General features: G+C 41.5%; 1 protein-coding gene across 4 annotated transcripts in view; it reads left to right on the forward strand.

Annotated features, from left to right (window-relative positions):
• The window catches only part of prkcz (protein kinase C, zeta), a 172,298-nt gene that overhangs the window by 130,906 nt on the left and 15,258 nt on the right, over positions 1-26,134 (forward strand). For all 4 annotated transcript variants that reach the window (XM_037104253.1, XM_037104254.1, XM_037104255.1 and 1 more), the window contains 3 exons: positions 4,021-4,100; positions 6,585-6,674; positions 24,424-24,539. In XM_037104253.1, the coding sequence (XP_036960148.1) occupies positions 4,021-4,100; positions 6,585-6,674; positions 24,424-24,539 (286 nt within the window). The remainder of the gene's footprint in view (positions 1-4,020; positions 4,101-6,584; positions 6,675-24,423; positions 24,540-26,134) is intronic.

A 26,134-nucleotide genomic window follows, 5' to 3' on the forward strand; every position in this document is an offset into this window, starting at 1 on the left:
CAAGGGTGAGTGGTGTGAATATATGGAAACATTTTAGTTGCCATTTAAACAGAAACATGTTAATTTACCCTACGTGACGCATTAATTATATTCTGGGAGTGGGAAAAACAGATTCTATTGGAATAACAATTAGCTGTGGGCTGTACAGGATTTATTCCTGTGTAAATCCAGGGTTTTATGGTATGCTTCATTAAAATAGAGGAATCTCAAAACAGTGCTAATTTTACATCTCTGTAATGTTAGTTAGTTGTAGTTTGCTGTAGCCTCTCATTGCACTCTTGTTTTGTTTCATTCAGTCACATCTCTTGGTATTTGAATAAACTTATTTCATATTGACATATTTACATATTTATTTATATGACATATTTAATTAGTGAGTGATACACAGTAGTTTGAAAGCCTGATAGGGCCATGGGAAACAAAAGTTGGAGAGCATAAATTCATACTGTTTATTCTGTTATTTCCTGATCATGAACATTTATTTATTGCCACCTCTGTTTCATCTTATAAATATAATTCATTGATTTGTGTGTTTCAAATTCAGTTGACAGAGTGGTCTTTATCAGACTGTTTTTCTGACTGAACTTGTTTAACCCCAGTGAGTTAATATGAAAATGTCGTGGTGGTCAGCAAAAACAAGACTTTTTTTTTTTTTTTTTGACCACTGCAAAGCCACGCAAAACAACCCAAAACAAAGCCAAAAATGGAAGGATCAGAGCACCTTGGGACCCCAGTGGTTACAGGACATGCTGCTTGGCTGCTGCAGCATTGCTTGTTTGATTCCAGCCAGTGAACTTTATTGCCTGTCATACACCTCCCTCTCTCCCCCATCTCCCTACCTGCCTCTGCTATTCAAACGAAGAGTCATCCAAGCAAATAAGATGTTCAAGTTTGAAGCAGAACAATGTGTCGTCAAACAGAAATCCACAAGAGAATTTGAGAAATCAAATTGTGGTCCTGTTTTTGGCTTTAACATTTCATCACCTACAACGAGCATCTGGTGCTCATCAAATGATCTGCAAAACACACACTTGCAGCATGTAATGCATGTCATGCGTGTTATAGCAGTACTTGCTTCTTGAGTTTTCCCCAGCTACTGCACTTGATATAATTCCCAACGGTGTGTGATAGGAAATTAGATCTCTGCAAATATACTCTACATGTAAAATCCAGCCTGCTCTCTTGTCCAGTATGTCAAATACAGCAGTCTGGTCAGTGGCCCAGCGCTTTAGCTGCGATGCAAGACACGCCCCTTGTGGTCATGTTGTCAAACAGAGGACTTCTACCAAGGAGACCTAAGTTTAAGTTGTGTGTAACCAAATGTCAAAGTTGACATAACTCATGTTATGGAGTTGAACAATGTAAATTACCGAGGTAACTGAATGTACATACTTATTTTAACCCAAACCACAATGTTTTCCTAAACCTCAACAAGTTATTTATCTGACTATACCCTTTACAGCCTGAAACTTATAGTCTGTGCAATGTATATCAGCAAGCCTAACTTTGATAGTTACCATTACATATTTAATATTGCCAACTTGACTATGAAGTCCTGCATCTGCAAAAATTATGCTAGAGTGTTATAGTTAGATGCTTAGAGGGCCACTGTACAAAACTGCAAGTTGGGAGAGAGAACAAAGAAGAAAAGAAAAGAGAAAAGAAAAGAAATGAAAATCTAGGGTGTAAGTGAGAGAACCACACAAATGATTCTAAATGGCACCCATGGACATTATCTTAAGGCCGACACATACTGTACTTCCTCTGGCTGGATACAAGCAAACATGATGGGTCATTTGGGGAGATTAGCATGAATGTTTTTTTTATACCTTAACAACTTTTAAGCATAGTGTCTTTTTTTCCTGAAGCTTTTTAGAAGCCTAGGTTGATGCAATGCATTGTTGAAATTTGTGAGGCATGCTAGTTCACTCATCTGCATGCTTCTGTGACCAACAGTTATCCATAACACCCTTCTCTGTGCAGACCTGCGGAGATATCCATGTCTCTCTTTGGAAAACTACAATTTTAATGGTACATGTAGATGGAGAAGACTGTAGCATTGGCCTGGTGCTTTGTAGTGGGCTGCTGTATTATTGCCTGCAAGGCATTCAAGACATGTCTTCAAAGGTATTATAATTGGTAATTTAAAGTCACTAAACCCAAATATTGAACTAAGTGGGATGACTTAAAATACCAGAAATCATCCTAATAATGAGTAAAGCAGTCCTAAGTAATTTTGCAGAGCCAACCTACACAACATAAATGTAAAACTGCATTAAAGTCAACTTTTTGGACCAAAGAAAACAAACTGTGGGTGTGATCGCACCCTATGGGTAGAGGAACCTCTATAATATCAGTCCATCTATTTGCATTTGTATTTCCTTGAGCCATATGGTACTCTTACATAGCACGCCCCATTCCCACCTTCTCCCTCCCTCTCTCACACAGCCACCCACACAGTCCTCCAAGATAGAAATTCCTCCATACTACAGTAGCCTCGTGTGACGCACTATGTCTCTGCTGTGACTGTCAGCAGCATAGCGTGGCACCACAGCTAGCATCTGTCACCAGTACCATCCTCCTGGCGGTCTTACCGGTAGAGCAGTGGGTTCCTGGATGAATGCCTGCCAATGGAAATCGACCCTTTCACTATGGGAGCCACACAGCCATATGCCATCTAGCAAGAATCTATGCCAGGCCCAACTTTTGGTTTCATACCAAGATCAGAGTTTTAGACAGACAGAGAGACAGACAGACAGACAGACAGACAGACAGACAGACAGACAGACAGACAGAAAGGCAGCTGGCAAACATTTGATTCAGTGAGGGAACCAGCCTTTTATTGGTATTCACATTAAAACCTATACAATTTAACAAATATAATATGAAAGCTGGTTTGAGATGCTCTAAAGGAAACACCTCTGAGTGATAAAGATCATTCTTGACCTTGGCAACAGTAGCTTGAGAAAAAAAATACTACCTTTTTCCAGAGCTTTCAAGCATATCTCACAGAATGATACTGATTTATCTGTAATGAGCCATGTCAATGCATGGGATTGGACTGCCCTCTCATCTGACCATGTTGTACCGATATCCAATGTTTATTCAGTTGTAGTGTTGAAGAGTGCACAGAAGAGTGTATGCCGCATGACCTTAGATGTAGGGAGGGTAAGGCTTGATTGAATTAAAAGGGACTTTTGGGCCTTGGTGGAGGTATACTGAGTGCCATTCTAGTTTTTCCATTGTATTTTGAGAGGGTATGTTTTTAATGATTTAAGATGAGCCACAGATGGGGGACATTATTTACTGCTTTATTGTCATCAAACATAAGAAAGTAGCAATAATTTGCCTTGCAGTGTAAAATAACTAGTCTCCTGTCCTCCCCAAGACTTTAACTTATCAGCTTTACCGATACATACATATGTAATGACTGTATATGTTTGATCTAATTTAATGTTTGTTATCCAATTCTATCCCAAAAATATAAATGTTCTATGTGTGTGTCATTTTGTTGCACACTGTGGAAAATTACAAATAAGTGACCTTGATACCTTTTTTCACAAATGATGTGCCTATGGCTGCAATCATTGGCACTGTGGCCACTTGGTTTATTCTACAACATTAGGTTTGGATTGGAGTAACCATGTCTCCATCGAGCACATATTGGTCACATTACCTTGAGCTGTGATTGAAAGGGAAACAGCTCTGGTCACCTCAGTGTGAAGCACTAGTGTGTAGCAGCGCTACATCTTTGGATTTGGGTTTTGAGGGATAAACTATATCTCAGAATGTTTTTATTCTCATTAATGTGACATTGCTGAGCTGTGGGAGTCTCAAGGCTGTGCGTAAAAGTGAGAGAAAAGAACAGAATAGTGTCCTCTGTATCTCCTCCCCTCCTTTGTCTCCCACGCAGCAGACATGGTCACCCACAGGCAGGTTGGACTGTGAATCATCCTCCTCCCTACTCACGCTTGTCCTTTTCTTTTCTCTCCGCCTCTCTCTTCTTTTTTTTGCCAACAGTTATTCTTGAGAAGCCTATTCGCATCCCAAGGTCTCTGTCAGTGAAAGCTGCCAGCGTGCTCAAGGGCTTTCTAAACAAGGTGAGAGCCATGCACTCCCCATCAATCCTTTGTCTCTTGATGCGTGTACACTGCTGCTCAGTCACATTACTTTGTGTGGGACCATGGCCAAGAACTTTGGTTTTGTTATGTTTATTTTGCTCCAAATGCCTGAGTGTATGCCTTACAATAAAGTGAAACTTTTTATGACCATAGTAAGCTGGAAGGACTTAGGATAGGGCGCAGTTTGAATCTACAATTTACTGTAATGGAATCCATGCCAGTATTTTTGTGTGTTTCAGCCATACAGTCAATTGTACACAGAGTGTCTCAACTTAAAGGATCACTTTCATAAAATCTGTGCTTAAGTTCAATATATGTTCCTAAAAATAGAAAGCAGAAGTAATTCCATTTTCAACAGTTAAGCATTTTTTGTCAAAGCATTGTTGGTTTTGGTGTTTTAAAAGGATTTGGTGACAAAAAAATAAACCTGGCATGCACACCAGAGTTATCCTTCACTCAGACAAGTTTGAAGTTTGAAGTCAGTTTTTGTACCTTAGCTAAATTAATGGGATACATGGCATGCTTTTTATCAGCCAGTACCATTAAGCCTGCTTCTCGTGGCTGATACAAAGAAGATATCCAATCATTTCAGATTTTTGTATTTGAGTTAGCGGCAGAACCTGTAGGTTATGTGCACCAGAGGGTAAGAAAGGCTCACATGTAGTGTGCAAAGATGCATGATGTAATGATAATTCTTCTTGTTCTACAACCATAAACCAACTTTAGGTCTTTAGAGGAAGCAGAAGTGATTCGTAGTCAAATAAATACAAACTGTAAAAACTCTGGTGTGGCCCATCAATTTAAAGGAGTACGCCACCCCTAGGTGAAATTGAGTCACTCCCCGCAGTCCCTAGAGTTGGATGAGTGAGCCAAAGTGTTTTTTAGCCGACCCAGCCATTGTCGTAATCTAGAAACGCCGCAAAGCACTGCTACCACGCGCAAAGACACCACTCAGCACCTGAAAAGCCTCAACTTCCGTCAATACACCAGCGTGGCTACTAAGTTCTCTGCCTCTAGGAAACGACAATGCGAGTCGGACTAACGACTAACGAAGTTTCAGTGATAACGTTAGCAATGTATAAACCAAGGAAGGGTAAAAATTATAACGTTACTTACAGGCATGGATGATGAACTCTGTTCTGCCTCTGTACTGAAAATGGATGGGACGGCCGTATCCTTCAGATGTAGCAGCATCTTTCTCATAGCATACTGCATTTTCTCTTCGTAGTCCTCCGGTTTAAAATGCTCATCGCAAACACGATATTGATTTATTTTATCCACTGGTGTTGTTGCAGGAATGCCGAGGACAGCAAGCCAAAGATTTCCACTGGTTTTGGAATTCTGTGAAACATTATGTTCGTGTATGTCCTCTGCTTGTTATCGCAGCCCTTCACACAGCAAATAACCATTTTTCCTCAGTAGATGTGAAACTAACTTCAAACTACTAACGTAACAACCTTACTGCAACAACTTCTTCTCTTACTGCAACTACATGCAGGTAACACTGGAAGTTGTGGTGCTGCGTGCTGTCAGTGTATTGACGGAAGTTGAGGGTTTTCAGGTGCTGGTCTCAGGTTTCAGGTCTTTGCGCGTGGTAGCGGTGCTTTGCCTGTGTTGTGGCCGCAAATAGTTCCAGATATAAATTGGTCTAGTAAATCCCTTCGTGTTAATTTGCATTAATATGAATGTATAGGTCACGAGAAATAATTACAAAAAATCTTGAGTTATTTGATTCACTTTTGCAACGACATGCTAGCTGGACACTCCGGATTACAGCGACTACGCTAAGCTAAAGCTAACCGCGGCGTTTCTAGATTAGGACAATGGCTGGGTCGGCTAAAAAACGCTTTGGCTCACTCATCCAACACTAGGGACTGCGGGGAGTGACTCAATTTCACCTGGGGGTGGCGTACTCCTTTAAGAAATATAGTGATCTTTTCTAAATGTTGGTGTGTATGATTTACACAGTCTTACAGTATTTAGATTTAGTTTTTGGTGTTTGTTTCTGCATTTCAACCACTGTTTTCATATGTGTGACGTCCTAGTGTTGCTCTGATGCAAGAGGGTGCCTCTGTTAATGCTAACAGCCTTGCAGCTTTTCACATGGACTTTGCCTCTGTAAGACATTACCATAATTGTTCTGATGAACAGAACACAGTCCAAGTTAAGCAGTTAGAGGAAGCTATATATACTCATACACACATACATACATACAGTGCATGATGAAACATCTAGGGGTAACATTATCACAAATTGCTTCACTCTCTTCATAGCAGTGTAAAGTAACATTTTATAAGAGAAAGTCTCTTTTTGACCCATCTGGACTTCATTACGGTCCACATAAAGTAGGCTCAACCAGACAGCAAGCCTGCTTTTTCTACTAGAAAAAGCTGAAATAGAGAGAATAATCTCACATTGCTGTAAAATACCATTGTTCCTGACCACCTGTCTTGGTCTCAACAGGATCCTAAGGAGCGGCTAGGTTGCCAGGTCCAGACGGGCTTCACAGATATCAAGTCACACACATTTTTCCGCAGTATAGACTGGGATCAGGTAAGAGCTGAATGAGGACAGGGAAACATGATACCTAAATGTTGTTTATTGCATTTGATTCAGCGTACTGAACATTTTAAACAAAATATGCTGTCATCTTTCAAAATATACATATTTTTGCCTGAAAAAGAGGTGGAATGAACAACCCTTTTGCTACAAAATAGCTACAACAACAATACATACACAGTCACAACTAATAACATGCTACCAGTGTTGCTGACTTCTTTTTCACGAAAAAAAAAACCCAAGATGACACCACATTCAAAGCAACCCTCAAAAAAACAAAAACTTTATTTATTTTAGGAAATGAGCAAAAATTCCTGGATCTGTCTCTTTACGGCACCAAAAGTTAATGGTGTTCAAGTTTTGGTTTTTGTGTAATCCTGCTGACAAACCAACAAAAGGACACTGGTGAAATCAAACCTCCTTGCCAGAGGTAGTGCTCTACATGTGCCTGTGAAGTTATGCTTTGTATGCTTCTGAATATTAAAATAGTATCCCCTGCTACCCAAAAATACTGCTCCTACAGACACTGATTTGCTGCTTGACCTATTGCCCCTAAGAGCAGGATACTTAAAATTTGACAAGAATCAGCAAAAAAACATCTGAGGCAACTGATGAAAACAGACAGAGAGTGCATATTTCTTGTGAAAATGGAAATTTGCAGCTACTGTGAGGTCATGAGAGGTAATCCAGACAGGTTAGGCTGGAGCAGTGCAAAAACTGAAAAAACAAGCCAAAACCAGAAGAATCAATGCAGACGGTTTATTCTTCCACACAGAAATCCCATAAAAGTCCAACTGAAAACACCTAAAGGAGGAGCACCCTTTAAGTTCTCCTTCACCCCAACAAAGTCTCAACACAAAGTGTCCATCTTCCTCCCTTTTCCCTGAAAGTACTTTCCCTGTGGCTGTCGTTGTCCGCCGTTGCTGTCCAACACCTTTTTCCTCAAAGCACAGCAGCTCTCTGCCTTCTGTTCTGCTTTGTTCTCCTTCCATCCATCCATCCATCCATCCATCCATCATCTGTACACATTATATGTACGCCGCTTAATCCTCTGCAGGGTCGCGGGGGGGCTGGAGCCTATCCCAACTGACTTAGGGCGAAGGCAGGGGACACCCTGGACAGGTCGCCAGTCTATCGCAGGGCTTTGTTCTCCTTCCCTCTCCCTTAATCAGGTGGCCTAAACACCTACACCTGTCAGAGGAGTGAAGCCTGCTGGGAAGCGTAGTGTGTGCTGCGGCCATTTTGTTAGGCTGCAGCAGAGCCTGAAGGGGAATGCAGCAGCCCTCTAACACCTGCCCCCTGGTGATGCCACACATCCCTCTCCCTGGGCCTGACGTCCTCAGCAGGCTGAATGAGGCCCAGACTGCATCCCAGTGGGACAGGGCATCTGCGTTTCCATGGCGCTGTCCTGGCCTGTGAATGACAGAGAAGTTAAACCCCTGGAGGCTTAGGAACCACCTAGTGACCCTGCTGTTGGTCTCTTTGTGGCAAGGCACTCTTTATCCACCATGGCATAGTTCTTCTCTCTGGGCAACAATTTGCGACTTAAATAAAGAACTGGGTGTTCCTCACCTTCCTTGATGTGGGCTAGCACTGCACCCAGACCCACCTCGGAGGTATCCTGGGCCACAAACTCCTTACTGAAGTCAGGTTTTGAACACCCTCTTCAGGTTGCCAAACGCCTCTTCAGCTGTGGGAGTCCATTTCACCATCCATGGAGTGCTTCTTTGTGGTCAGTTCTGTCAGGGGAGCAGCTACCATAGCAAAGTCAGGTATGCATCTTCTATTATTATAGAAGATTTGCCCAACCCAAGAAGGACCTCACCTGTTTCTTTGTCAGCGGTTGGGGCTAGTCCTGGATGGCCCAAAGCTTCACCTCCTGGGGTTTGATGAGCCCATGCCCGATGGTATACCCCAAGTAGTTTGTCTCACTAAAGGCCAGCTTACAATTCTTTGGATTCACTGTCAAGCCAGCTTGGTGGAGGGAGTCCAGGACCTTTTGCACCCAAGATAGGTGGCTGTCCCAGGTGGCACTCTTTCTCTCTGTGCCTTTTCCATGTGCTCCTTCACAATGGGATACACAGTAGCCATCCGGTCTCGCATCCCCACCACATGCTCAATCATGGTACAGTGAGGACATGGTTGCTACTCCCACACTTCCTTGGCTATGTCTAGCAGACCCCTAGTTTTGTGGGAATATAACAATTCAAATGGGGAGAAGCCAATAGAAGATTGTGGAACTTCTCTAACCACGAACAACAGGTAGGGGAGGAGCTGGTCCCAATTTCTTCCATCCTCATCAGTGGCCTTTCTCAGCATAGCCTTGAGAGTCTTGTTGAATCTCTCCACCAGTCCACCCGTTTGCGGGTGAGGTCCTCATCTGTTTCACTTACAAATAATCACATAGCTCCCTGGCTACCCTGGACATAAACGGGTTCCCTTGACCTGTCAGAATCTCCGTGGGGATTCCATCTCAGCTACTGAGAAGACCCAGTTCTTTTGCTATTTGTTTAGCATCAGCTTTTCTTAAGAGGATGGCTTCTGGATACCGTGTGGCATAGTCGACTAAGACCAAAATGTACTGGTCCCCCCAAGCACTCTTTGGTAGAGGCCCCACAATATCCATCCCTACCCTCTCAAAGGGGGTTTCTATGATAGGCAGAGGGACTTGGGGGTTCCTATAGGTCTGTGTTGGGGCGTTGACTTGGCACTCTGGGCAACTACGGCGGGTTATTCTCTACTTCCTGGTGAACTCCTCACCAAAAGAACCCCTGCAACACTCTCTCCTTTTTTTCCTCATATAAGTTACCAAAGACAGTTACAGTTACTACGTTACTGTTGTTTGGTCCTGTAATGTTGCTTTGCGGGGCATTTCTCTTTATTTAGTTGAGTGAATTATCTGTTTACTCACTCCACGCTGCTGGCTTATCCATTCTCACTGTTTCAGTTCACCAATGCCGCACCTCTGATACTACCTCCAGAGGGGTATCAGCACCAGAGCTAAATTTCACCCCTCGCTGCCTCTGAGACTCACACATAGGAGAAGGTGGAGAATTGTCACAGGATCCCCGCACTGAAACGCTAGTGTGAATGGGGCTAGAGATTCTGGAGAAAGACACCTGATTGTTGAGTCTCATTCCCACATTGTTAAATACCAATGCTTAAGGTTGGTGGCTCGCTAACCACAGCATCAGTATTTGATATCCTGGAAATGAGACTCAACAATCAGGTGTCTGTCTCCAGTGTCCCTCACTGCAACTTTGAATGGTGTAGTGCAAACAGAAACCCACAAATCCTGCATAGTATGCCCTTAATGTGAGATTTACTTTAATATGGCTGACTGTGTGCATGAGTGAATGCTGCTTGAATATTATTAGACTAAAGTTACAGAGGTATTTGTTCTTGACAAATTGAACATGGGTCTCAAAGGAATTTTGAATGGATCACATTTCAACTTCAAGAAGATTATCAGACTCCAACATCTGAACTATATTCAAAGGTGATCTTCTTCTTAGGAAAAATGCATTGTTGGGGGGGATCAGGTTGTGTATCGATGGCTGACAGACACCTGCTGGCAGCTGATCCTGGGTTTGACTCTACAACCTGTCAGTTCACTGCGAACTATGTAACAACAAGAAAGACAGAACAAACACTGAACGCCCACATTTAATGCCAATCAGCTCTGCACATATTGCATAGCTGTCACTGTGCATTCTGATGCATCTTTGTCAAACTTCATAGTATGTGTCGACTGTTTATATCAAGAGTTGAACACAGAGCCTCCTAGTTATGACCTGATCATGCACGAGTGAGGTGGAGCCCTGAGCGCTTGTGTGCGTGCGTGTGTGTGTGTGTGTGTGTGTGTGTGTGTGTGTGTGTGTGTGTGTGTGTGTGTGTGTGTTAAAAAATGGATGATCTTAGGAAAAAAGTACAATTCAGTTCAACTGTGATCCATCAGTGAGGTTCTCCAAAGGCTTCAGAAGAGCTTTAATTACACACTTCCATTGTGATAATACAAAGAATACTGCCTATAATAGTAATTCATCACATTACCTATAAACCATCCTCACTGTAATAGTCAAGTCAAATGTATATCTTTAGAAACATAACATGAAACAATTAGGTCAGCAGAAGATCAAGTAACAGACCATGCTGCTCAGAGTTCAAGATATCATCTTTGAGCAATGTAAAGTCTAGTGAAATAACCAGTATGAGTCCATTTAGTAGTATCAATTTAACTTTAATTGAAAGTCAAAGACAAGTGGGAGGCATTGAGCTGTGCTTCAGTGTGTTACGGTGGGTGGTAGAGTGAGGACCCAAATGCGGACACTGATGCTGTAAATATTTTCGGAAGTGATTTATTGGTTTCACGAGGAGTTGGATGGTGAGGGAGTTGAGTGCCTCAGGTGGAGTCCCTGTCTGGTAGCGTGGAGGCGGAGGTGCAAGAGCTGTAGCTCATGGTAGCTGGTGGTGTGGTGCACCAATACACTGGAGAGCACAGAGAGAGTCAGCTGGTTGTAGAGGTGCACAGGGCTGGAAGGCTGGAGCAGGGAGCACAGGAAGCCGACCAGTAGATGATCACTAGGAAGAACATGAGAGTAATTAGTCCTTTCAAGCAACGAAATGAAACAGCTAGCAGTCGAGGTGAGCGACAGTCTAATCGGAGCCATGTACCATATCAAGAAGATATAATCACCTGGCAGCAGGTAGCGTGAAGAGCAGGGTCTTATCAGCAGCCACTCATTGCCAGGTGTGCATGTGACGGCATGTTCGGTCATCGAAAGCTCCACCCAGCCTCTCCATGCAAGCATAACTCTGTAAGCACAACGCAAAAACCCACACCAAGCACCATAATACCCCACAAATATTACAGGACATGACTCAATAGTGGGGGCAGATCTGATAAACCTGGGGCTCACACTCTAATATCTCAATCATCATTATTAAACATCAGAATGCTGATCAATTATTAATCCATAGAGCTCATATTTAAACAGATATTAGAAAGTGCTTCACAATTCAGTATCATATTGCAAGATCATTAACTTGATGCTTCAATGTAAATCAAAAGAATAATAAAGTTCATCACTCCTGAAATATGTAAAATTACTTTTATAAATGCAAGTACTTTTACTAATGTGCATAATGATACCACAGTCAGTGTAACTGGCATACTGTACAATCTAACGTAAACCAGCAGTGTTTTATTATATTTACATCACTCATCTTATATTTCATGTCCACCTCATCAATTCCCTTAAAAAAAACTCTGACATACAGTATGTCTCACCAGGATTGGGTGATGTCTACCAAATTGGAATATGACTGAGCCCATGTGTTTTTCTGTAAATTAGGCAGTGTGCTTCACTGTCATTATGACAGCTACTTCCAACTGTCTCACTAGTTGAGAGTGTCCGGTCACCAGTGAAGGGAGAAGGCAAAACCGTCCGACATGCATTCCCTTGCCTGATTTAAAATTGTCTTCATCTCCACGGCACATACTGTATCTGCTACTTAGCTGTGTTCAGCCTCAGAAGCTTTCAACAAAGTCAGCTGGGCTAGCTCTACTGAGAAAGCTACGCCAAGGAGACACAAATAATGACAGCATGATTGAGAGAAACACACCAACAGTGAGAGAAAAAGAATCATCAGTGTATCTGATCGTCTTAGGTTCACTTAACTTAGCTGGTTTGGTGAGAATAAAATAGAACTTGCACAGAAAACTGAACACAATCTCTCACACATTTCACAACTGCTAACTTATTGCAATTTTACCTCAGCAGCTCAGCTCATGGCTTTTACCAATCAGAGTTCTTACCACACATTCTCCATGTACCTTAATTCGCAGCAAAATGATCCTTTTCTATGAGATTAGAGTTTTCTCAAATTATTTTTTTACACCATTGCAACTACACTTTTGTATGCCCTTTAGAATGCTACTTTATCAGACATTACACATTACCTAATGCTGATTTAAGATGAATTAAGGCCATTTCTCTACCTTCGTTGTTGTCTTGTCCCTCATGGGACAATTAGGCAGGTGGCAGGTAGTCTACTGTTCTAAAAGAGCAGGCAAACAATTGTCATATTGTGTTAATGAAGGCTGCCACAGTGCCTGTGAAGTACACACCAAAGGCAAACTGGGGAAAGATATCAAAGCAGAGAAATCCTGAGCCCAACGACAAAGCTCCCATGTAGTGCAGAGGGAAAACAAGTTGACAAAGCTGTGAGAGGTGGAGAAGCGACGCTCTCTGCCCTCAAACTAGAAACCTGTCTCCAGACCTGACAGGCCTGTTGTTACCATGTATTAATATTCATCAGACAGTTCCTGAGGGAGCTCTGAGTTTTCTCTCTGAAGAGATGACACATTTGAATATCATTTATTTGCCGTCCTCTTTTATGCCCTCTTCAAATCCACAGTTCTTTACTGCCACAGAACTGTCAGGTTGATAAGCATTGAGAAGAAATGTTTTATTTGGAAGCGGGTAGACCTGAATTTCACTGTTGTGAGTTTTCTTCCGTTGACATACAGATCATTTTTAGGCACACAGATTATCTCCATCTCCCTTACTTTATGTTGAGGATGCATCTTTATTCATTTTCTTTAACCTGCTTTTTGGATTTATATTGACACTAGCATGCTTCCGAGCAGAATTCAAATTGGCATTTGGGTATAGACAAGAGTGTGAGTTTTGGTTAAAAAATTGTATCATTTGGCCATTCCAACCATAGTGTTTTCTTACTGGTTTGTAGAATATAAATATTTCTCACAGCCTGGTTTACCTAACACAGCTGACTATTATTGTCAACTGTGTCATGTGCCTATTTGCAGTACATGGATGATGTTTACTGGATTTGGCTGCCTCAAGTTTGTTTCTTGCTGTCAGTGACCAGATCCACTTACATTCCAGCCCAGTTGCCAGGATATAATTTTAGCAGTTAACGTTTCTGTAAACCACAGATACATCCATGACAGACAATGGCATATCACATTCACATTATATGCTTATCAGACACCTCCCTCACTAGGAGGCTGAGGGGATGGTAGTGGCATTATTCCAAGCCAACAATGCTGCCAAACAGCCAGCTGCAGTTTAAGTCACACCACTGGGTCCATATTTCATTTCATTTCATTTCATTCATTGATCTTGGCAACCAAAACAGGTATTTTACACCAAACCATGATCTCTTTTTCCTAACCCTAACCAAATGTTTTTTTATGCAGAAACCTATACAAAGCATTGTTACAAAAGAAAGAGGCAAAATTCCACCTAAACAAAGTTGAGCGGCAAAGATGTTTTAATATCCCATGCATGTCTGCTAAATACTTTCAGTGGTCGTTTGATGTAGCACTGTGATATTTAATAATTACAAAACAGTTTTGTACATTAGTTTATGATTTATTGTTTAAATAAATCATCAAATCACCTGGCAATGATCAATAAACTGCCAGCTACAGGTCACCCACAGGGTCTGAATTACTTTAATAATGATAGTATTAGTTTCAGTAGTAATGGTACTGTTCTTCTGGTTCACAGACAGGGGCACAGTTCATGAAGTAACGATTTAAAGAAGCTTAGAACTGCCCAGGATCCTATTTAAAGGAGTCATCACCTGGTTTTTTATGTATCCAGTCCCCCTTGGATCGCTTTGGATCAATTCTTTAAATTTATTAGAAAAATAAAAGATTAAAAAAATCAAACAGAGAGCTTTTTCTGACACTTTTTCATACCACAACTTTCTCACGCGAGATTACACGAGGTTTTGATTGGTCCGGATGTGCATTGTATTAATATCAATCGGTGGTTCAAAGTTTATACTAGTCTCGTTAGCACCTAGTGTTAGTATGATTATCAGTTAGCTGCTGCCCTTTCTGCTAAACAGACAGCGGTATACCATCATTTCAGGGTCTCAGACACAATAAAGCATAGCCTTACACAAGCTGCGAGACTTACTGATTGCACTGCAGGTGCGTCCCTGGTAGTTGGAATCGCCCCTTTTTTTAAACGCAGGGTTGAAGCCATCTTCGCCTAGTATTGCCCCAAATTTGCGAAAGGGGGGAGGGCGGGGGGGTGGTAACCTCTTGTGGTAACGTCACCACAGGAGCAGAGTCAAAATCTCGTGCTGTTTGGAAGAAGAGCTAAAGTGAAAAAACTGAGCCACTTTCAAACTCCAGCTTTTCAGACAAGTTTCAACTGAGGTCCAACACCAATATGCACGTTTTAACAAGAGAAATTGCGATTTCCGGGTGATGACTCCTTTAAAGACATCATTGTCCAAAGTAACGATACACAGAAAGTAAGGGTGAAAGCAAAAAAGGTTTGATTTCTAGGTCAGCTTGCATCCAAACATGATGATATTGTAGGGAGACGCCACCACAGTAACAGTAGCCGTTTGTAGACAAGGCACCATGCCACCAATTTGCCCATCCTTTTGGCGGCTCGGTCCGTGGTTTTAGACGGAGGCCGGCAAATTGGGGGTCTGTTTTGATCGGCCAATTTTCCGCCTCAGAGGGTACACTTATTTCCAGCTCACCTGCTATCTAAAAGCGAGGCGTCAATGTGCCGGCCTCTGCATTAGATGGGCGGAGGAGTCAATGACCTGCACTGTTGTACGACCCACAGCCACGGAGTTTTAAAACCAAGAAACAGCAGTCAGTCTCCTCGGGCTCTGCAGCAGTCTTTGTTGTCCACTTGTTGTAGCAGCAAGCTCAGAACGGTCGATACTTTCAAATTAAAAGCGCCCCCCCCCCCCCGCTAAGAACTTAGTTCTAAACTCCAATGGGGTGCAATGTAAAGCTCAGATCTTATTTTGAAGACAAATTTGTTGTCCCTGTTCACAGCCCAACTTTGAGCTTCACGTCACATCACATGTTTACGCCCACGCCAGAGGCGGGTTTTGGAAAAGGAGGAATATTATGCCTCCGTTTTTGAAAGACGGGCTGGCACATTGCCGCTGAGGTTTCTGGACGGCAACACATTCTGGCCTTTAATTCAACTCAGTTTAAATATGACCTGTTCCTCCTCCTTGTGTGAGGAAGGGAATGCAGAATATACGGGGCTCACAGCTCCAAGGGACCTTGAAGCCAGCATTCAGCTGTGTGTGTGTCAAAGGTTAGCAGGGGACAAGGCCACTGTAGGGATTAAAATGACTCCTGTGTCAGATGGAGGATGATATCTAAACACATACATCTCCAGAAAAGTATAGAGGGCTCATTTAGGTAATTTAGGGGTACAAGACCGAAGGAGTGACAGTAACAGATTTAGTCATTTATGGGAGATGGACCACCTCCTTTTCTAGTCGATTGGATAGATGGACCTTCAACCCACCACAGTGACCAATCAGGAGTAGGCAGGTACTGCCCAAGGGACTTTAAGAAGGATCCCACGAGTAGAGACTGGAGGGGGTGACATTTGGTAGAATTCCTAAGATCGAAGGCGTAAGAGTTCTGATAGGGCAGAGGGCAAAACGTTTGGCATTACTTTGCCCTAGATTGGAGAACACCAGATGTGCGGCCACACTCTGCTCGGACGCTAGGCCACTTGAAGTCTGTTTTAATAAAGACTGCTCTATCATTCCACCTAGCCTTGCCTCCGCAGAATTCTTTTATCAGCATACTACATGCCAACACCTTTGATGAAGACAGCCCAGAAACTACACCGCCCTTACCTTGGAGCAAATGTGCCACCTTTTCTATCTAAAAAGGCAACTAAGGGCCTTTTTAGACCTTTATTGGTATTTGCTCACTTTGTCTGATTCAGAAACTTATTTAATACAGTTGTTGCATTTCTCTCCTTGTTCATTTGTGTTCACATGGCAACAGTTAAGAACAACTAAAAACATGTAAACAAATGCCATAGCCTAACTAGAAAGAAATATTACAGGATGATTTGGAGCAGTAGCATGTTTTTAATTGATGAGGTTAATGCACCACTGTTCATTAAATGGACAAAATGTACATTTCCAGTGAGTACCTGTCTGACATTAGCAGGTTTCATTGTGGGATGTTCACTGCCTGACAGCACACCTGTACCAGAAGCAGATGCTGTATAGTGAACGACATTTCATTTCAGGTACTTCACCTCTGTGATGGAGGAAAAGGAAGAGAGCTAAAACTGCACTCAGAATGTACAATCAAGTGATATAATGTTCGTGTGTGTGTGTGTGTGTGTGTGTGTGTGTGTGTGTGTGTGTGTGTGTGTGTGTGTGTGTGAGTGAATAATGGCATCACATGTGTTGACTGTAGACTCCAGTCACATTACTGACTGCCTCAGATCAGGCTGATTGTCATATCGTCCAAGCCTGCCCTGAAAACGTTGATGCCATGGAAATGGACACACACACACACACACACACACACACACACACACACACACACACACACACACACACACACACACACACACACACACACACATTCTGACAGCTGCTGTGATCTTAGAACCCATGGATCGTCTGTATAGCCCTGGCGCTCAGTTCCCTCTTTCATGTGCCCCACTGCCCTCAGGGGCACTTCTCGTGTGTGTCTGTGTAAAGGTATTGGGCTCATTCCTGGCCTTCAGTGCGCTTCATTACCACCACACAGAGCTTCAGCCTGCCCAACAACACATCAGAGAGACTGGGGAAAGTAGGAGGAGAGTGGAGAGGGATGTGAAAAGATGAAAGAATTGACAATGAGTAAGACAGAGACAAACAGAGAAGAGAAAGATGGAGACAGGATGTGAGGGGGTGAAACTGACAGAGGAGTGTAGGTAGGCGCTGAAAAAACTGAAAAAGAAATTAGCAGAAAGAGAGACAGAGATTGGGGGAAGGTAGGCCAATGTGATGGAGAGAAAGTAAGTTTTTTTTTGTTGTTTGTTCTCACAAATGCTTTGAACCAGTAACACTAATAAAGCTCAGAAACTGCTGGAAGAACAAGAGAACTGGGCCCTTTCTAGAAACTAAATCCAACCACACTCTCAGGAAACAACTAATTAACAAGAAGTGGTACTGGAAAGCAAAATAGATTCCTCAAAAATATTCTTACTAAAACATCAAAATAGGTATGTCACACTGCACAAAATAAGAGTTTTACAACTGTCACCACTGTAGCTAAGGTTTGGACAACTGAAACGACTTGGTTAAACGAGAAGTGTTTCAGTCCATCGATTCTACTCATCAAAGTGGATGTGGGGATGTCGATGTGGAACTACTGAGGTGCAAAAAGTAGTATGAGGCCTTTATTGTGTCCAGACAGTGCTGTGCAAAATCTGATAAGTGTCCTCAAGTGTCTCTCTTGAGTCAGTTTCTTTTGTTTCTGAAGACTACAGTTTGGACAAGAAAAATATGAAGGAATGTAGCTCACCAGACCTTTGGATTTGCTCAAAGCTTATCTCAACCAGGCCAGAGGCTTGGATTGCAAATCATGGTTTATGGTATTAGAGTCAGACTCTTTGCACAATGGCACACTACTTCTGTTCTTACCCCCAGGTCCACCAGGGCCATCAGCATAGTTCAGAGGTGCTGCAGTGGATGTATCGCGGCGGTTCTTGAAGTGAACCTCTCACCAAAAAGCAACTGAGGCTTTATTTGTAATTGAGTATGAGTCTAACCTTCATGAAAAAGCATAATTATGATGAAAGAGGCACTTTTAAGATTTTGCAGTTTCATTTTCGTTTTCCCGAGTGCGATCTAACAGACAGGAGAGTGATAGTGGACCGCTCCTCAAGCCTTCCTGTTAGGTCGCACTCGGGTATTGACACTTTTTGTCTGCCATGACGGCAGCACGCTGGAGATCCAGCTACTACGGTGAGTAGTTGAAAAAACTTTCTTTTTGTAAACAGTGTACACAAACAATGTTCTCAATGCTCGTGTTCATATGTAGAGACCCTGGTGATACTACGAGCAAAGTTTCATGTTGTCTCAAGCTTTCTCAGTGTTTTGAAAAATAGCGATTTTGATGCTAGCGTGCCAGTGCCGCATGCACTCCATTGAAATTTAGCTTGCCCGAAAACGAAACTACAGTAAATCTTAAAAGTGCCTCTTTTGTTGTAATTATGATTTTACATGAAGGTCTGACTCATATTCAATCACAAACAAAGCCTAGGTTGCTTTTTGGCGCGAGTTTCACTTTAACAGTGCTCATGTTTCCACTGGCTGCAGCCAGCACATTTCTGCAAAGTCCCAGTAGCGGCTCTCTGCTCTGCTCCACAGAGAATAAGAGCCAGGCCTATTTTTGATGGAAGCGAAATGCAGCCACTTCATCTCAGTAGAGCAGATGGAGCCGGACAGGAAGACAGACAGTGGAACAGCATAGAGTGGGGCTGTACAGCACAATGAAAAAGACTCTAATATTAACAACAAACACAATTAAAACAGTCTATATAGATTTATAGATCTAATGATAGATTTAAAGTATGTAGCCTACACAGCTACGGAAAAGGCACAAAAGAATTATGAAATAAACACAGTCTGAGCAAGTGAACAACACCAGGCAGGCATGACGCTATGCTTTTGAAAAGCTCCCAGTCCGATAAGAGGTTCATGGATGATGCCCAAAACAGAGGCACGCACCAGGTAACAGAGACATGGCCAGTGGAATCATCACAGTACAAAGCCTCTATTTATTACCAGCTGGGACAGCGTAGACTCAATTATTTCACCCTTTGAGTGTGTAAGTGTTTGTCATCGTGGCAAAATGTGGTCCTGGTGACACCTTTCGCAACAGGTTCTTCCACAGAAGCCATTTTGAGTATTTTGCCGGTGTCTGTCTGTCTGTGGTCAGATTTACACGGTAGCTTTGCAACACTGCAAGACGAGTCAGGAATCTCTTGTGGTCACAATAACAAAGACTGAGCTCATGGAAGGGTGTGGTCTCCTGAGTAATGTATTTATTGCTACTGAGTAGTCACAAAGCAGAACTTGAAAATTGTATCGTACTTTTGTTCAAATTCTCTGTTTTCTGATCCTCTATTTATCATCACACATGCACATGCACACACACACGCACACACACACACACACACACACACATACACACACACACACACAGACTGACTTCAGCTATCTTTTACCATAACTACAAGTTAAATCATAGATTTACTGTCTATTGTATGTTTTGTTTTGTTTTTTTGCAAATTCTGGAAGAAACAGCCAAAGACTGTATATTCATATGAGTATGTTTAATGTACTTATTAACAACACCTGGATTAGCATTCAAAAACATATTGAGTTACATTTATTTTAAGTCTCCTTTCAATCTAATTCTAACCAAGCTTCTGAGAAGCAGTATATTCGTGGATTTAGGAAACAACCAAAAACAACATGGAGAGCAAATCTGTGCCCACCTGACTTCAATGTGTTCTCAGAAAATGTCCTCAGAGCACATTTTAACAGGATGAGGGACTGGTGTGAAACCATGGAAACAAACCAGACAAAAACTCTCCTGGCAGAATCACTTGGGCACAATTACTCTACTGCCTCAACCTTCTCCATTCAGTTGTTTTTCTTTCCCTTCTTTGCATTGCAACAGAGACATTTAGCAACAGGGTGTCCATCCTTTACTGTAGGAGATATGACTATATGGAAAAGAATCAGTGTTTAAACTTGCCTAAAGTACTGTATATCACACTCTTAGTTATAGGCTCTGTCACTGTTGATCATCCTAAATGTGTGAGGTTCCTTTCCTTTTCCTATTGTTTCACATAAAGGCAATTTTAAGTCAATTACAACATTACAACTTTATATCCCAATTTACCACAATGTGCTCAACAATGGCAGAGTGGCGCTGTCCATATTTTTCAGCCTCCATCGGATGTATGTAGTCTAATGCTATGTTAATATAACAGCTCTTCTGTGAACTAAGTTAAATAAACTAAAGATGTGCAGCTACATATTTTTCACTCTGCAATGCATATACCCACTTCTGAATCCCCCCTGGTGTGCAGCTATATTACATTGTTTGTGGGAACAATAGGTAACTGCATACTTATAGAGACAGTCATCACTAATGCTAATGTAGCTCCTCATGGATTTGAACTGTTTTTAAAAATTTTGACAATCTACCCTATGACAATACATAATTTGTTTGGACAATGGCCATTAGTAGTTTTTGTTGATTTGTTGAACTATGCCAAATTGTAATTCTATGTGTTATTGTTCTTTAGACATTGGGGCTAAATTAGCTAATTTAAAGGCTTATGCCACTTGTTGCCATACAAGCAAACATCACGTAATGTCCTGGGCTGATGGATTGTGATTACTGTGGAGAATCAGGTTACATTGTGGATACAGTTAAGATCCTGTGTATTCAGCACAGTATGCATGATTTTAGTAAACTTATAGAAAAGAATATCTTTTGATGTATTAGAATGAATGATTCTTTGGGATAATTTGGGATACTGGGATTTTAGTACAGTACTGTGATTGTTGCCATATATAAGTGTCAAATTCTATTTTTTTATTTTTTTTATTTCTGTCATTGTTATGATAACTAACTGGAGGAAAAAACTACAAAGAGATCATTTGAATGTACATAAGCAGGCCCTACATGTTTTGTAAACGCAATGTAAGGTAATCAAATGCCATGCTATCCATTAATATTAATTTTCTTAAGCTGTTGACATAGTTGGACAGCACGTTCTTGGTGCCCCTCTTTACATTTTTATTATTATAGACTAGTTATTGATCTTTGTGTGGACAGCCCTGTACAGTCACTTGTCTGCAGATTGCAGCACCATCAGTTTGATCCTGGCTCTTCCAAACAAAGCCTACTTTATTCAGTGCGTTGTTAGATTAGTTAGCACACAGTTTTTATTACTGTTTTTGTCTGTATTTTCATGTTCTATTGTACCTGCTATTACTTTTTTTTAAGATAACAAAAAAACATATTTGTAGTCTTAAAAAGGGTCTTGCTCTCAGTGTAACAGTTCACCTTGTGGGGTCTGGAAGACCTGTTGGACGATGGCCCATTAAGCTGGAGGAGGCTACGAGGGAACTGCTAAAGCTACAGGCTAAGTTTGAAAATGAGCTAACAGATCAAGAGAAAAGAGCAAGATGGGAGAATATAAGAATTCATGGCATTGAAGAAGGGTTGGAGAGCAACTCCACATCGATGATAACATTCGTGGAAAAGCTACTGAGGGAAAAACTGGAGTTGCCCCAACCGATGACCTAAAGATCGAGCATGCGCATCACGCACTGGGACCAAAGCCACCGGCTTATTCTCCCCTGAGATCCATAGTTGTTAAATTCTCCAGCAGCAAAACTAAAGAAGAAATCGTTGTTCTGAGGATTTCATCCCGATTCCTAACAGCAGTCAGGGTACCACTGGCTATGACATGGATGTCTGTGCGACCCTCCAAGGATATGTCTCCCCAGACAATCACTGACTGACCGCCAAACTGGTCATGCTGGATGATGTTACAGGCAGTGTAATATTGACCACAGCATCTCCAGTGTCAACCTGCTCCTGTCTGTGAAGAGAACATGGTGCCAATGGTGGACCTGGCAGTTCTGGTGTTCTCTCACAAATGCCAGTTGAGCTGCACAGTGCTGAGATATGAGCACAGGTCCCACTAAAGGGCGTCAGGCCCTCATACCAACCTCATGGAGTCTGTTTCTGAGAATTAAGTCAGAAATATGCCACCAGTAGCCTGCTGGAGGTCATTTTGTAGGTGTCTGGCAGTGCTCCTCCTGTTCCTCCTCACACAATGGAGTAGATACCGGTCCTGCTGCTGGGTTGATGTCCTTCTATGGCCCTGCCCTCTTCTCCTTGTGTAAAGGTCAACCTCCTTGTATCTCCTCCATGCTCCTGAGAATGTGCTGAGCACCTTCTTGTGACTGCACGTATGGCTGTGCCATTCTGGTGGCACTGGAATACCTGTGCAACCTGATTGGGCTGCAGTTACCATCTCGCTAACAGAAGGGACAAGGATACTAGCAGAATAGGAAGCTAGAGAAGAATCAAGCTGTAAGAATAAGGAGAGACCAATTGTCTGTGACCCCCACATGCAAAACCATTATCTTTTTGAGAGTTGTCTTTCTTTTGCCTCTCCATTGCATCTGTTGTCACTTTGATTTGCACCAAAGCAGGTGGAACTGATTCACAATCACTTCCTAAATGGAAAGATTAAAATCACTTAAGTTTAACTAACTTGGCATTATACTATGACAATTAAGTATGATTGAGCATTGTATATGGTATATGGTTATATTGTATATTTTCAAACAACACTCAGTAATTTCCTTTGACAGCTGTTCACTGTAGTTTTAATCAAATCTTACTCAAACAGAAGGATATATTGCATTTGTTAGGGACTAGTTTCAGTCCACATTTGGTGAGGTAACCAGATGAAGCATGTGGGATTGAGTCAAAATGAACTACATTGTGTATGTTCATAGTAATAAAGAAACAACAACGCTCAGTGTAATATGACTCACAGGAAGCAGCCTGCCTTTGGCCAACTTTTTCTGTTCTGGCATTCTCCCTCCCTCTCTGCTGTCTGCGTGTTACTGTTCAAAGTCTCTTGTCACAACAACCTCCAAGCTAGCAGCCTACATGCAACAACATGCTACAGTGGCAAGGTCTGTATCTGGATGTATCTTGATTGTGCAATAAGGCAGGCCTACTTGGCAGCTAGAGGAAGTGTCCGGGGTGAGGGAAGTCTGAGCGTCCCTGCTCAGGCAGCTGCCCCCGCGACCCGGCCCCCGAAACCTAGTCCTGATATAGCACTACCTTAATTTACTGCCACCAACAAAACAAGGGCATGTCGTCTCGTTATTTCTGTAATTGAGTAAATGATAAAATGATTATCACATACTCCTTGTAAAAATAGTGGAAAATTGAAAAATCTTTTAATTAGATACTATAGATGGGTCAAGTCTAGCTCATTGAGAAACAAACAAACTCCAAGAAACAATTCGGACATCCTGGAGTTTAAGTATTTCACTTGCATAACCATTATGAGTCTCCAATATGTTTTTTGCTTTGAGTAAATTGACACAAAATGATAATAACAATCAGACATTAATCAAAGTTCTTTGGATCTTTTGTATGCCAAAGCAAAATTGCAAATACCTTCTTTAGCATTGACAAAGCTCTCCAATGTAAACCTAAAAGGTTTGATTAGTTTGATGACTCATGGAAAAAAGAAGTTTAATATTCTGAAAACAGACTTCCTGTGGGTGATCCTCAACTGGTTGCCATTGACATGATCCTGTTTAAATCAACCTAAAATAAAACCCATAATAGCTAGCGCATTCAGTCATCATGCAATGGAGCTGAGGCTTCTGCCTTCCATCTCATCACGCTGTAGGTGTGCAATGAGGTCATGTTAGAAAAACATCTTGATAATGTACCATGGTGCCAGCGCATTACGGGAGGGGTGCAAAGAAGCAGGTTGATAGTTGTCAGAGAGAGATTGAGAACAATAGTACTTTGGAGCATAATGTATTTATAGTTGTTATCAGTTGTTATTAGTTATTATTTCTAGTTAGTTTATTGACTAGATAACAAGCCTAGGTTGTAAAATGTGACCAGGGGCGGACAATTAACTATTGCAGAGTTAAATATTACAACTCTGTATCTTTAGTGATGCTTCTGCTTTGTTCCAGTTTGATCACTGCAGTGTCCTGCAATTGAAGAAAGTTTCCAAAATTTAAAGCACATGATGTGATGAAAACCTTTTGTTTTTTTGTTTTTTTCATTTTTGACTAAAAACAGTTGTTATACATAATGCATTTTTATGTGCTTCTTTTTACTCAGCTGGAGAAGAAAGAGGTGACGCCACCCTTCAAACCTCAAATCTCTGATGACTACGGCCTCGAAAACTTTGACACGCAGTTTACTAATGAACCAGTGCAGCTAACACCAGATGATGAGTAAGTACCGCTTCTTCAACTCACATCACTGCCATCATTAAAGTCAACCATATGTGAATAATTTAGAGCACAAGTGAATCAGTCAACTGAGACCTGCACACCTCTTAATGAAGATTCGTTAGAAAGTACTTGAAATGTAATCCACTTCAATAAATGTTTGACAGCAATTAATTATAACCCAGTTCAATATAGTGTAATGACAATATTTTTCATGTTCAAACTAATAAACTTTATTGTTTTATGTAAATACACACTCATTGTGAACTTGGTACAGGAGCAAGAAAAGACTGGGGAAATGTGAAAGTAAAAAAAAACTGTTTGGAACATTCTGCAGGTAAACAGGTTCATTGATAACAAAAAACAATGTCGGCTCAGTTAAAACAATATACTAGTGTAAATAACAACTTTCAGGGCTGTTGAAAATAACGTAATCTTGTGCACCAATCATATTACAGCATTGATGTCAACACTCTGTGCCATAACTGAAAAACATAATGAGATCAATCATTGATTTCTTACCGAAAACACATTTGATTGTCAGTTAGACTTCAGTCTAACCCCTCATGGTCTAATAGAGGCTGAGAGGAACTCTGACTTTACATATTTTCACACAAACAGTAGATGCTGTGCGATCTTCGCAGAATACTTCTGCAACCAGTAAAGAAAAACATCCCCCTCTGCGTGTTCCCAACGTGGCGTTTTTATCCACCAGGGACATTGTTCTGATTGTTGCAAATGCATAGCCTTCGGGATCTGACTGCAGCCCTTGTTTAAGATTTACCTTTGGAGAGAAAAGCCTGCAGAGATCTGGCAAAACAACAGACACAGTGCAGGCTCCACTTCTGCAGACTGTCTGCAGCCACAGCATGAAAACACAGGCATGGCCTGTTTTCCTCTTTGCTGTCTTAAAATGGATTCCATAAGGCTTTGGCAGGCCTTGCCAATAGATATAACCATGCTTATGTCAGACAACATTTTCATTTGAATCCATGCTGGATTGATTTTTCAGGCTCCAACATTTATATTTGTCCTGCAGAGCTTTAATTGGACTGATTTTAGCAAACCATGTCTCAACAATCAAAAGCAGAAGCTAAACTGAAAATGAATTACATCATGCGCTTTGTCCACCAAAAGAATGGGATCTTTATGAGCATTTTCATCAATACTAAAAGTATATGTACAAATGTTTTTATTTTAGTAACTAATGCACAACCTCACATGTGTGACTGTACAGTTATGTTTTTCATTTTGACATACTACATTAACACAATGGTCCTAAAATCACAAAAACACATAAAATCTGAGTAGGAAAAAGTTAGATTTTTTACTGTGAAAACCAATTTCATTAGTTATGATGCAAATACAAATTGTTGTTTGCTAAATTTGTCCATAAGTTTTTGAAATTTACAAAGTTATATGTAATGTATATATGTAAATACGTATGTATATGTATATGCATATGTATTTTCATTTAAATGCAGGCAATGCCTCAGGCTCAGAGCTCCTCAGCTCATTCCTGCCTGTTCCACATTCAGCAGTCCACTGTTCCACAGTCCTTGTTTTGACTCACAACACAAAAAAAAAACGACTACACT

The sequence above is a fragment of the Acanthopagrus latus genome, chromosome 7, assembly GCF_904848185.1.
Source record: "Acanthopagrus latus isolate v.2019 chromosome 7, fAcaLat1.1, whole genome shotgun sequence".
NCBI lineage: Eukaryota > Metazoa > Chordata > Actinopteri > Spariformes > Sparidae > Acanthopagrus > Acanthopagrus latus.